At 56.3% G+C, this 12,438-nt stretch overlaps 1 protein-coding gene across 4 annotated transcripts in view; it reads left to right on the forward strand.

Moving 5' to 3' along the window:
• The window catches only part of RAB11FIP4 (RAB11 family interacting protein 4), a 108,688-nt gene extending 97,955 nt beyond the window's left edge, over positions 1 to 10,733 (forward strand). For all 4 annotated transcript variants that reach the window (XM_065910212.1, XM_065910215.1, XM_065910214.1 and 1 more), the window contains 5 exons: positions 1,455 to 1,536; positions 2,044 to 2,181; positions 2,263 to 2,421; positions 3,312 to 3,455; positions 4,488 to 10,733. In XM_065910212.1, coding sequence (XP_065766284.1) covers positions 1,455 to 1,536; positions 2,044 to 2,181; positions 2,263 to 2,421; positions 3,312 to 3,455; positions 4,488 to 4,604 — 640 coding nt within the window. In that variant the 3' untranslated portion in view covers positions 4,605 to 10,733. The remainder of the gene's footprint in view (positions 1 to 1,454; positions 1,537 to 2,043; positions 2,182 to 2,262; positions 2,422 to 3,311; positions 3,456 to 4,487) is intronic.
• The last annotated feature ends 1,705 nt before the right edge of the window (positions 10,734 to 12,438 follow it).

Raw genomic sequence — 12,438 nt, forward strand, 5'->3', positions numbered from 1 at the left:
GGGGCCGTGGCTTGGTCACTCACTAGCTCCGTGACGTTGGACGTCCTCTGTCTCTTCCTGGGCCTCAGTATCCATCCATCAGCCTCCCCGTAGAGTGAGCGGGACGGCGGACGGGCTGCGGCACAGCTGAACACTGCACTTAGGTGGGGGCTCTGAGGATGTCCGAGGCCCTCCCCCTGACCCAGGCCAGGGGCTCCCCCCTGGGCCTCTGACACAAGGGATGGCTGCCCTGCCTTCTCAGGCCCCCTGCCGCCCCAGGCTCTGAGCTGAGCCTTGGCGAGTCTGCCCGGCCCAGCTTGGGGTGGAGGGTGGGGTGGGAGGTGGTCTCTCACCCTGCACCTCATGGGCACACTCAAGCAGGCCCAAAGGGAACCGGGCGGGCCAGACCTCCTTGCAGTCAGACACCCCACTGCCACCAATTTCCCTTAATTGTCCATTCATGTTCTAGAAGCTGTTGTTTCGCACCTGTTTCTTAATGAGCCTGGTCCCTCATTCAGCATCAAGTCCTCTGCCTGCTCTTGACAGCTGGCCGATGGGCTGGCTGAGAGGCGGCTGGGATGCAGGTGGGAGAAGACGGTGGGTGTGCGGGCCAGGGCCGAGGCCAGAGCCCTGAGAGCTGGCCCTGCTGGGAGCCGGCCCGGAGCCCTGCCCTTTACCTGACTCCAGGGGGCGCTGTTCCCTCGGATGCTGCGTGCCTCACGTGAGGCGGCCTCCTTAGAGGCAGGTAGGGGGCAGGTCTGAGTTCCCCTCAAGCCCTGGAGAGGGAGTCTTTTCTCCTGGGGAGCCCAGAGGACAGTTGGGGCCAAGAAGCCCTCCATCCAAGGAGGACATGACAGCGGGAAGGAGAGGGAACGCCCTACTGGAAATGGCCCAGCACCATCCCAGGGCCACTGACTGATGACCCAACTCACCTGCCCCTCTTCTCAGGTCACATAAAACTGACCTGGACAGTCCCTTGTGAACATTAACACAGAGGGTTAGACGGTCAGAACCACTGCCCGTGGTCAGAGAACACGCGAAGGGAAGAGCCCCAGGGGAGGACGAAAACCAAGCATGGTGCGTTCGTTGCCTTCGAACTGTGGATCCTCACAGGAGGGCCCTGCCAGGGACCCCACAGGAAGACTCTCCATTTAGCAGAAAAATACCACGGCTGTGTCTACCCCCGCGGGGTGTTTCAGGCCCTAAGCACGTATGTACAAAGAACGTCATGCTCTTATTCATTCACAAGTGAGTTTTTCCTTTTATTTGAAGATGATAATTCAGGATCTTTATCATTTTGCCTTGGATGACAGGGAGCTCAAAGCCATACTACCATTTGAACAATTATTCATGTTCTCTCTCTTTCTCTCATTTTCTGATATCTTCCCTCCTCCAGGGAGCAGAGAATTGCTGCAGACTGTCAGGTTGTCAGATAATCTCCATTTCTGACATTCTTATCCCCCTCCTGTCCCCAGGGTGCAGCAATTAGAGGAAGAAAACACCGAGCTTAGAACGACAGTGACTCGGCTCAAGTCACAGACAGAGAAGCTGGATGAGGTGAGCGTTAGGTTCAGGCATTGCTCAGACTTGGATCTTGAGCTGAATCCACAAAGAGGCCGTGTTGGCCATCGCTGGCCTTTTAGTTTCTAGTTTCTGAAATTCTCATTGCCCTAGCCAAAAAAAGGGGGGGGAACAAAATACAAATAATTTGTCTTTGCATATTTCTGATTTTCCAAATGTTGCACAGTGAATACATTTCTTTATATTGTGGGGGAAAATAAGAAGGAGAAAGAGGCCAGCCTTGATTTGGACTCTTACCTTCTATTCAAGTCCATCTAGCATCATGGAAGGACTGTGGAGACCTGAGGCTTTTCTTTCTGCAGCGCTAGAATTAGGGGATGTAGCTGTTTCTTTAATTCATGCCTCCGAGGGCTCTGTTCAGGGGGCTGATCTGATTGTCCATTTGTCAAGTTGCCTGCCCCAGGCCCCCAGTGAAGCCCGCCCCCCAGGGTGCAGCGGGCCCCCTGGGAACTCTTCCCCCTGCCCTGGCCTCCCTGGCTGCAGGAGCGGCAGCGCATGTCCGACCGGCTGGAGGACACGAGCCTGCGGCTCAAGGATGAGATGGACCTGTACAAGCGCATGATGGACAAGTTGCGGCACAACCGCCTCGAGTTCCAGAAGGAGCGGGAGGCAACGCAGGAGGTGGGTTGGCGGGCTCCAGGGCACCCCACCCCACCCCCCACCTCATCCATGCTCCTGCCAACCAGCCTCTTTCCCCCGCAGCTCATCGAGGACTTGCGGAAGGAGCTAGAGCACCTGCAGATGTACAAGCTGGACTGCGAGCGGCCGGGCAGGGGCCGCAGCTCGTCCTCCAGCCTCGGCGAGTTCAACGCCAGGGCCCGAGAGGTCGAGTTGGAGCACGAGGTCAAGCGGCTCAAGCAGGTAGGCCCCAGGAGCCCCCGTCCCAGGGAATTAGGTGTCCAGGTCCCCTTGGGGTGCGTCTCCTCTGCAGGCCCGAGCGCTGGAGCGCCTCCTTCCCCTGTGTAACTGCCTGCTTCTCCCGACACCTCGATCATCAAGAGTCCATTTCAGAGGGTTCCTGGACACTCTCCTGTGACTGGGGAGCCCTTGGGGGTGGGGGAAGCGGGATCAGCCTGAGGGTGCTCAGACCCTGCAGGATAAATTACCCCTGTGGGGCAGCTCCCCGAGGTTCCCGTCCCACGACGGTCCTAAACCCCAGCCCTTCTCAGCCACAAGGGGGCGCCCGGGGTCCCAGATGTGAGCCGTTAGGAGCCTTGAGGCAAAAGCTAGAGCGGAGGCTGGTCACCTGGGTCCGGGCAGGATGGTACTGCTCCGGCTGCACGCAGGAGCCAAGAGGCATCTGGAAAGAACTCCCCAGAGCAGGACTTCTGAGTCCAACTGCAGGAGGAGCCAAGGAGATCAGCTGACCTGCCACCCCAGGGCCCAGAGCATCACTTTCCCTCTCCAAGGGCCAGTGTTGGAGGAGCCACTGAGTGGGCAGTATCTTTCGGGGCCCCTCTTCCGGCTCACTCACCCCCAGTGAAGAAGGGGTGGTCTGGAGCCATGTTTCTCTCTGGAAACCTGGCTCTCTGAGCAGGGCTATAACTCCTCCTCAGAACCCCAAGACCCCTCAGGACCCAGCCCTCCTCGCCCTGGAATCCAGCAGAGGCCTGGTCATCCGTGGGTGTCCTGAACTGGCCGGTGACACATACCCGGGGGAAGGAGGCGGGTTGGGGGGGAGGTCAGGAGGCCACGGATGCAGAGAAGCGGGTCCCGGTGGGAGTCAGACTTGCGTGTGCCCCCCTCCGCAGGAGAATCACAAGCTCCGAGATCAGAATGACGACTTGAATGGACAGATCCTGAGCCTCAGCCTCTACGAAGCCAAGAACCTCTTCGCCACCCAGACCAAAGCCCAGTCCCTGGCAGCGGAAATAGACACGGCCTCTCGCGATGAGGTAAGGTGCCCACACGCTCTCGCCGTGGAGTGTGGCCCCTCGGCCGTGAGTCCTGCCCCAGGGCAGGAAAAGCAGGCCAGGGCCTGGCCCCCTGGGAGTCCCCATCTGCAGTGACCCCGAGTGATGTGGCAGAGCAGTGACAGGGGGGGCCTGCAGGCGGAGTTAAACCTGCTCCGATTTCCTGTATGTGGTGGGAGGAGAGTGGGGTTTGGAGCAGGGCGGAGTTTGAGTTCGCTCGGTCAGGAGTGTGCCGGAATGGCCCGTTGATGTCATCGGTGTGTGATCTAGGGGAGGCCAGATGTCCCCTGGACCCAAGCCAGCAAGAGAAGGAGGGGGCACCTGCTTGCAGTATGTCTTCATTTAATCTTCTGAGAACGCAAAGGTTTTCTGAACACTTTCATGTCACAGATCGGGAGACCAGGATCACCCAAGATCACCCAGCTTACGGAGAGAGAGGAACCCAGGTCCCTAGCACCAAAGCCCACTCTTTCTGCCCCACTGGGGTATGGTTATGAGAGATCAGGCCTCCGAGATACCCAGGTTAGATTTCAACAAGAGTCACCAAACCCCTTTACCCCGTGCTGGGGACACACAGCCAGGAGCTGGCCCCTGGCCTTGAGGAGTGCCCACGTGAGCCCGGCACCAGCCTCAAGCCTGCGGGCAGAGGTGCAGCCCATGGACACGGCAGGAGTCGACCTGAGAAGGACAGTGGCAGGACTGGGGGTGGCAAGAGGAAACAGCGGGCAGTCTTAGGGTCTTGGGACATTGGGTGTCACTCCTGATTATAAATGCCTCTGGCCAAGCCTTCTCTGCCTTTAGCAAAACTATCGCACACGTTTGGGCGCCCCCCAACGGGCCAGTGATACAGGCCTCTCTGGGGGTGTGGCCTGCACCTCTGCACCTTTCCCCCTGCCCAGGTGTGACACCAGAGACTGGTGCCCAGGCTCCAAGGCTGGTTTTGTTGGGACACTGGCTCTGCCCACACCCCGGCCCCCTGCCCGGCCTCTGACCTTGCTTTCTCGTTCCCTCCAGCTCATGGAAGCCCTCAAGGAGCAGGAGGAGATCAACTTCCGGCTGAGGCAGTACATGGACAAGATCATCCTTGCCATCCTGGACCACAACCCCTCCATCCTCGAGATCAAACACTGAGACGAGGGTTGCTGGCTGCAGAGCAGCCGCAGGACCCCCGGACCCCAGGATTCAGGGGCAGAACCCCGCCCGAGGATGCGACCCGGGCCGGGCCTCCCACGCACACTGTAAATGTGTCTCTGGCCACCGCTGTGTAACGTGTACTGGTGTGGATGTGGGGAGGCCGTGCGCACAGCACAGCATGACCCTGGGCGGCCGTGGCGCCGTCTGCGCCATCAGCCGTCCTTGTGTTTTGCGGTCCCTTTGCGAGGGGCAGAGGGTCGTGGAGGTGGGCGGGGGCGAGGTCAGCCATCAGGAGTTACTGTAATGACGAGAGCTAGAAGCAGCTTGCGTTTCAGATACTGGACAAAATGATTCTACCTCTGGGGACAAGGATTGAAAAGCATTCTAGTGTGACAGGCTCTTTGACCCCCCATCCCTGTTTCCCCCTGGGAGTGGGGGCAAAGTGATGCCCTTTTCCAGGAGCTTGAACGCCTCACCAACCTCTTCGGCCACCTTTCAGGCCCAGGTGCTTGAGTTCGGAGAGAAGGAAGGAGGTGGTGGGGGGCGACATGTGGGGGGTCCTCAGGAGCCCCTCCTGCAGCCAGCAGCCCCCCGTGAGGCTCGCGCACAGTGTATCCAAAGGACTCAGGCTTGCAGAGGAGCTCGAGGTGCGGGGGTTGGGGCTGGGGGTTAGCCGTCATCCCGAGGGAGCTTGGCATTTTGAGAGGTTCTCCGTCAACCTGCCCATTCCTGCTTACCTACCTCTCCTTTTCTGTCTTGGTTTTGTCTTTTAAGACCATGAAAAATAAGCGGCATTCACTTGGGTGTACATGAAGGACTGAAAGAGAAGGGAAGCGGGTGGGGATAGTCTAGGGCACGCGCTGGCGTTGGGCAACCAAAGACACGGTCTCGTCCCTGTCGGCCTCCTTCCCGGGGGCTGCCTTGTAGGAGAGGAGCGTGGGTGGACCCTCTCAACAGCCCCAGGGGCTGGGAGTGGGCCTTGCTCACCTTCCCTGGCCACGGCCTTAGGTTTGGGTTTTCAGAATCCATGCTCTTGGTTTGGCTCTGCCGGACAGTGAGGCCCTTCTGTCCCAGCCTCTAGAAACACGCCTGTACTCAGGTCTCAGCCAGGAGGACAGATGCTGTGCTGTTGTGAGACAGTTAGGGAAGTTGCAGGGAAATCTTAGTCTTCCATGCTGGTGGTGGTGGTTGGTGGTTTAGTCGCTCGGTTGTGTCCAACTCCTTGCAACCCCATGGACTGAAGCTCACCAGGCTCCTCTGTCCATGGGATTCTCCATGAATCCAGCCTACTGGAGTGGGTTGCTATTTCCTCCTCCAGGGCATCTTCCTGACCCAGGGATCAAATCCACGCCTCCTGTCTCGGCAGGCAGATTCTTTTACCACTGAGCCACCTGGGAGGCCCAGTTACAGATTTTAAGGGAACAAAAAGAAGGTCAAAAGACGTAGCTATGACCAGGCCATGGCTGTAACTGAACCGCACCAGAAACAATAAATCAGTACAGACTCCCAGTTCTGTTTCAAAGGTAAAGAAAGATCAGCCTGGTGACACAGTGGAAACTCACCCTCTGGATCTTTCACGTGATCTTTTGTTCTAGGCAGCTGGGAGCAGATATGGTACTCTTCTTTTGAGTTTTCCAGTTTATCTCAATTTTGTGTGGCTTCTGAACCATTTCCTTAATCCAAATACAGATAAATGCGCATAGTCTTATTTCTAACATACCCCCCCTCACCCCGCACGCGCCACGCCCCTGTCATTTGTTTCCTTCAGCACTTGTCGTGTGAAAGAGAAGGTTCGGGCACGCTGGGGACACGTGTGTGCAGAGGAGAGAGGGCTGGGAGGGTGAGCGGGGACCTGGGGAATCGGGTGTGTTCCCACTGACAGAGCAGGGCTGCAGCCAGGACTGGTCTTCATCTGGTTCCAGTCACTCTCGTTGTATTTTGGGACTTCTGTTTGAGCATGTGCATGGATCTGATCCAGGACTTTGGGGCCACCCGCACCAGGAAGACGAGGACGGGGGGTCAGTCTCCTGGGAGTCTCTCAACCCCTCAGGACACTGGTCTCCTTGGGGCCCCCAGGGGTCTAAGCAGAAGCGGCAGTGGAAGGAAGGCATGGGGAGTGGGTCTCTTGAGAGTTTGCTAAGAGGAAGGAATGGCATGAATCTAGACCGGAAAGCTGATGACTCACGCTGCGGCTTGGGTCTGGGTTTTATATGAGAAGGGATCCTGCAGAGAGGCCAGCCGGATCCGGGTCCTGGTCTGTGGGCAGGGTGGGGGGGCTCGCCCTGGGGGAGGAACGTTTTATGGGTGACAGTGTACATGCTCTTTAGCCTCACTGATGTGGAATTCCAGGGAAGGCCACAGAGGCCTGAGTTTATAACAGAGTCAGAATGTGGCAAGGAGTCTCCGCCCAGGGGAAAGCGGGTGGAGAAAGCTGTGAGCCTGAAGGGGGAGCCACGGGAGCCGGCTCCCCCCAGGAAAATCGCCTCCGGACCTGGTCTGAGAACCTGGCTGACTTTAAATTAAGACTGAGTTCCATTTAACACACACCCCAAGTTAAATCCAGCCTGCTTCAGCCATAATACATCCAATAGGCTTGTTCAGATCCTGTAGCTTTTTAGCCTGAAGGGAGCGATGCCACAGGGGTTCCAGGCCACTGCCCCTGTGCAGGTTCTAGAACAGGGTCCTGGGGGACAGACCCTACTCCCCATGTGTTATCTCCTTTGCTTCCTGGTTGAAGGTTGTGCTTTTACCTCTCGGTGGTGAGGCTGCTGGAGAATATACAGGATGCCCCATGAGATGTGAATTTCAGGCAAAACAAATAACTTTCAGTAGGTGTTCTGTACAAATATTTGGGATATATTTAAAACGATAGACGTTTTAAAATTTCTGGTAACTGGACCCTATCCCCAGAGGTTCTGATTCTGTTGTGGGGTGCAGCCCAGGCATCATTGGAGTTTAAGAATTCCCCAGGTGATTATAATTCAACTGGGTGCCCCGGGTGGGTTTCATTTTTGCTAAGCCTGGCAACGCTACCAAGTAGGGGTTAGCAATGACTTGTCTGCAGGTTTTAGAGGTTGTTTCGGGGTGTGGGGAGGGGGTTCTACTGCAGGTTCATGTTTGACATGACCCTGGGCGGTTCTCACATTTAATCAGAGCCCCAACAAAATTCGTTGAACCAGCAAGTCAATGTCTAAAAACAAATTAACTTTGAATTGCCAGAGTCAGATAAGTTATTTTAAATTTGCAGGTTCTTTGAGAATTGTCAAAGAGAAATTATCCTTTATCTGTAAACTCCTAATCTATTTCTGACCCATTAAAAACACAGTTTGACAACCTCCCAAAGTACCCAGACCTGAAATATTAATAGTGGTTCTCAACTTGGGCTGTGCATTGGAATTACTAGGGAGATTTTTTTCAGTGCTGCTGCCTAGGCCTCCAGAAACCTGGATTCAGTTGGTGTGGGTATGGCCCAGGCACCTAACTGTTCAGAGAGCTCCCTGGGTGATGGTAGTGTGCAGCCGAGGTTGGGACTCCTAGGAGGCGGTTGGCCAGAGGCAGGGAAAACCTCTGTCGGGCTTGTTAACCTAGGTGCTGGGTAACATTGAATTCCCCTGCTGAGACATTGGTGGCTTTTCCTTTAATGATGTCAGATGATGAGACGTTAGCAGACCCCCTCACACCCAGGAGGGGAGGCCAGATGCCTTCAGGAGTGGGTAGATCCAGCTGTTCTCAGGAGCCTGGAAAGTGAAAGTCGCTCAGTCATATCCGATTCTTTGGGACCCCATGGACTATATAGTCCATGGAATTCTCCCTGTCTCCAGGGGATCTTCCCAACCCAGAGACTGAATCCAGGTCTCCCACATTGCAGGCAATTCTTTATCAGCTGAGCCACCAGCCTAGGGGTTAGCAAACCTGAGTGGGCAGGTGGGTCTCTGCCTGCTGCTCATGGAGTCGGTGGGTGGCAGGTGTTGGAATGTATCAGTCACAGGCCCAGTGATTAAAGTGAGAGTAGAACAGAATGGGGGTGGGTGCGAGTGCTGAAAGCAGCCTCAGAAATAGCAGCTACCTACACACACAGCTGAACCCAAGGGGATTCCCGCTTTCTGATCTGTTTTCAGAACGGGTGGATAAAGGTCATCCCAGTCCCTACCCCATTACTCACCACACCAGCATCCCTCCCCAGCCCTGGAGACTCCAGGCTCTAGTCTGCTGAATTCCTGGCCCAGCCAGGTCCTGGGGGTCAGGAGGGCAGGCTCTTTTGTTCCAATGAGGGACTTAGTAACAGGCAAAGGCCTGCAGGGGCCAGTGGGGCCTGGTGGACCGGGCAGAAAGTAAGCCCTCTTTTTGTGCTCCATAGGTGTGTGGGTTTAATGCGTTAGCAAATTTATACCTAAAGCTAATTATAGACGTGATCAGAACAGGGGATGTGTTGGGATGGTTACGGTACCCAGGCAATGACTTTGTTCGCCTGGCAGATCTACAGTGACTCTCTTATGGACTGAGGTGGGTTGTAGACTGAGGGGGCGGTGCAGAACTTCAGAACTTTCCTCTTCTGGATCTAGGGCAGCCCCTCTCCTGTGATGCTTCAGGCTGGTGAGGGGCCACCTGGGTGACTTTGAGCAAGTCCCTTCCCTCTGCTGACCTTAAGGATCTCCAGGCCCTGCCAGCCCATTCTGAGCGGGCCCACGAATGGGCAGGGAGCACGAGAGGCCAGAGCCCTGGGCCTGCCTGCCTGTCTGCCCGCCCTTCTGCCACATTCCTCTTTCTTGGGGAAACAGGCTGCCTTCTAGAAAGGTCTGTTTCTAAAAGCATAGACCCTGCGAAGCTAGATGTCACGTGACGTTGGTGCTCTGACCTTGTAGGTTTCTCTCTTCATTTTCGTTGTGACCGTAAAGGAGGGCTGTCTGCCCGGTGCCACCAGCAGTGGGTGGCTGAGATGGGCACCCCGGGGCCACCCCATCTGGGGGGTCTAGGCGCTGCAGCCTCGGGGGACAGGCTTCCTCCGGGCCCGCGGCTTTGCTGTGCTGCACAGGCTGTTTTGTCTGCATGATTTGGGGTCGTCGTCTTCGTGCCTTCTCCCCCTGTCACCCTGTACAGGAGTTCCCACGTTTCCACTGCCCCCTTTTCTACGTCCTCTCAGTTACCCTGGCCCTGCCCGAGCCCTGCAAAGTGTACAAAGCAGCCCCTCTGTGTCCACGCGCCTCCGCCCCTCGAGGCTGGCCCCCCGCACGCCGTCCCCAGGCCCTCCACCCGCTCAGCCACACAGACTCGCTAACCTGGGACAGATATTTCATTCCGGTCTCTAGCTTGGGGGGCCATGGGCCCACTCAGCGCCTCATCCAGCCCGCTGCTCTTTAGGAACCCTGCACTCTAGAAAAGGCTCACTTTGTGCAAAGCAGCTTCTCCCACCAACCCCGCGACGAGTGGGTGTCAGTACCTGTAGCCTGCAGAGCGCACCTCTCTCACTGGGGCATCGGCCTGGCAGTGATGTCACGGATCTGCAGCCACTCTGTGGGCCCCTGGGAGGATGCACCTGGGCCCCCCAGAAGAAGCTCCAGCTGCATGGCTCCCAGGGCTGGATGCTGGGCCCCGGTTCAGGGCCACCGCCATCTGCTGTCTGAACAGCTTCAGACCCAAGCGGGCAGAAGGAAGAGGCTGCATCCCCCGCCTGCCGTTAACAACCACCAAGCTCTTCCTCATCTGCCCAAGGTGCTCAGACCAGGGTGCCGTTAAATCCCCGGTGATGTCAGGACCTCGCGTCACTAAGGCTCCCAGCTCCTTCTGCTTTCTCCGCTGGGTCTCCAGAGCCGAGAGGGATGAGCTGCACGTGGAGGCTCATCCAGGGGTTTGTCAGGTGCCTCTGTCGCATCGTGGAATTTCACCCGAGTCTTCTGCCCCTGGAGCCTCCATCCAGAAGCAGGTTTAGCTCTGGGGCTGGGGCGAGACCTCCACGTCCAGGCCCCAGCGTGAGGGGAGGGGGTTGAGGCTCCAAGACAGAGTCCTAGGGTCCCAAGCCCTCTGCCTCCCGCCTGCTGCTGGGCCAAAAAGGAGCAGGCTTGCAGAGGCAGGCTCCCTGGGGAACTCTCGTGTACAGACCAAGATGTAAATAAACACTTTGCTTTTCTTGCCTGACTTGATGGTGTCTCCTTGCTGGGGGAGGGAGGGTGGAAGAAGGGAGGCCTGGTCTCGGAACTCCTGGGGCCAGTCTCATAGGAAGAGTGGGCCTCACCCAGGGTACCAGGTAACAGTCTCCGGGGCAGGGGCTCACCCCGCAGACCCTCCTGTGAGCCTGCTGTCCCTGGGAGAGGAGATGCGGACCCCATCATCATCCCTGGTGATGTTTGAAAGCTGTCCTCTGGGCAGCCATGTTCGCTTTCTCAGCCGGGGCCTCCCAGGGTTTCAACTTGCTCTGGTCACGAGCTGGATCCTGGTGCCAGCTCCCTCTGTGTCCCCTCCTGTGCCGCCCTGGGTCCCAGGCCCACATCCTCCACTTGAGCCTGGTTTCACAACAGGCTGCCAGCCTGAGTCCTGCCAAGCCCTGGAGGGCGCTCCAGGTGAGGGGCCCAGACCCCCAGAGTCCCGCCCTCCTTGCCTGCTCCTGGTTGTTATGCGATTCCAAGTGTCGAAGGGGCTCACAGGTCCAGCCTCTGGAGGTAAGTTGTTGGCCCAGGCCCCCCACCTCCACGCACAGACCCTGGGGCCTTGGGTCTGCCCGGGTGGGTAGACGGTGCCCCATTCAATGGATTCACATGGCCTCCTGGGCTCATGGCAAAGTCATCTTCCAGCACTGGGAGTCATGTGTTCTAGAACTTTACTCCTAACCTGCCTTTCCCTTCCTAACTAGGGTTGCCAGACTCTACAAGTCAAAATGCAGAACACCCAGTTAAATCTGAATTTGAGAGAATTTTTCAGTATACGTGTGTCCCAAGCAATACTGTTATTCATCGTTTATCTGAAATTCATATGTAACTGGGCCTCCTGTATTTTATCTGGCTACTCTATTCCCAGCTTCTTTCAGGAGCCCTCTCCTGCCAGCCAGGTGTCCCCAGTTCCCAAGCACTGGACCCACACCCCAGTTTCAGAAACAGCTTCCTTCTTAGCCATTACTTTTTTTTTGAGACTGGTTCTGCCATCCAGAAGCAACTGCTGGCCTTTACAGAATCTGTAACCCCCTTGCACCCTGGGGTTTGTGTTGAGATCTGAAGCCCTGAAAAGCAGAGGAAAGCACAGTGACGTCTTGGGATTCAGGGTAGGGACAGGGGGTGTTCCTGAGAACCCCAATATTAAACTTCCAACGTGCTGACTGACGTTTCACAAGAATTAGGCCATTAAGCATTTGCTGAGCACCAACTCTGTTCAAGGAAAAATTCTTGCACTTGAAATCAGACCCCCGCTCTCTGACTTCCATGTGACTAAGCAAGTTATCTGAGTTTCGGTTGCCTCATCTGTAAAACAAGGGAAGTTAACAGTTCCTACCCGAGGAGTCAAGTCACCAGATGGGACCTGGTATGTGCTTGCAGAATCAGAATCTGGATTTGGGAGGCAAAACTCCTCTTCCCCCAACGGCTCCTAATCAGAATGTCTCCTCTATAAAATTAGTTTTCCAGGATGGCTGTAAAAATAGACAAGAAATCAGTGGAGGGGTTTAAAACAACAGAAATTAATTTTCTCACAGTTCCCAGAGGCCAGAAGTCTGAGGTCAAGGTATCAGCAAGATTAGTTACTTCTAGAGGCTCCACTGTGTATTCAGTTGCTCAATCATGTCCAATCTTTGTGACGCTATGGACTGTAGCCCGCCAGGCTCTTCTGTCCATGGGATTTCCCAGGCAAG

Source organism: Muntiacus reevesi, chromosome 18 (genome assembly GCF_963930625.1).
Source record: "Muntiacus reevesi chromosome 18, mMunRee1.1, whole genome shotgun sequence".
Lineage (NCBI taxonomy): Eukaryota > Metazoa > Chordata > Mammalia > Artiodactyla > Cervidae > Muntiacus > Muntiacus reevesi.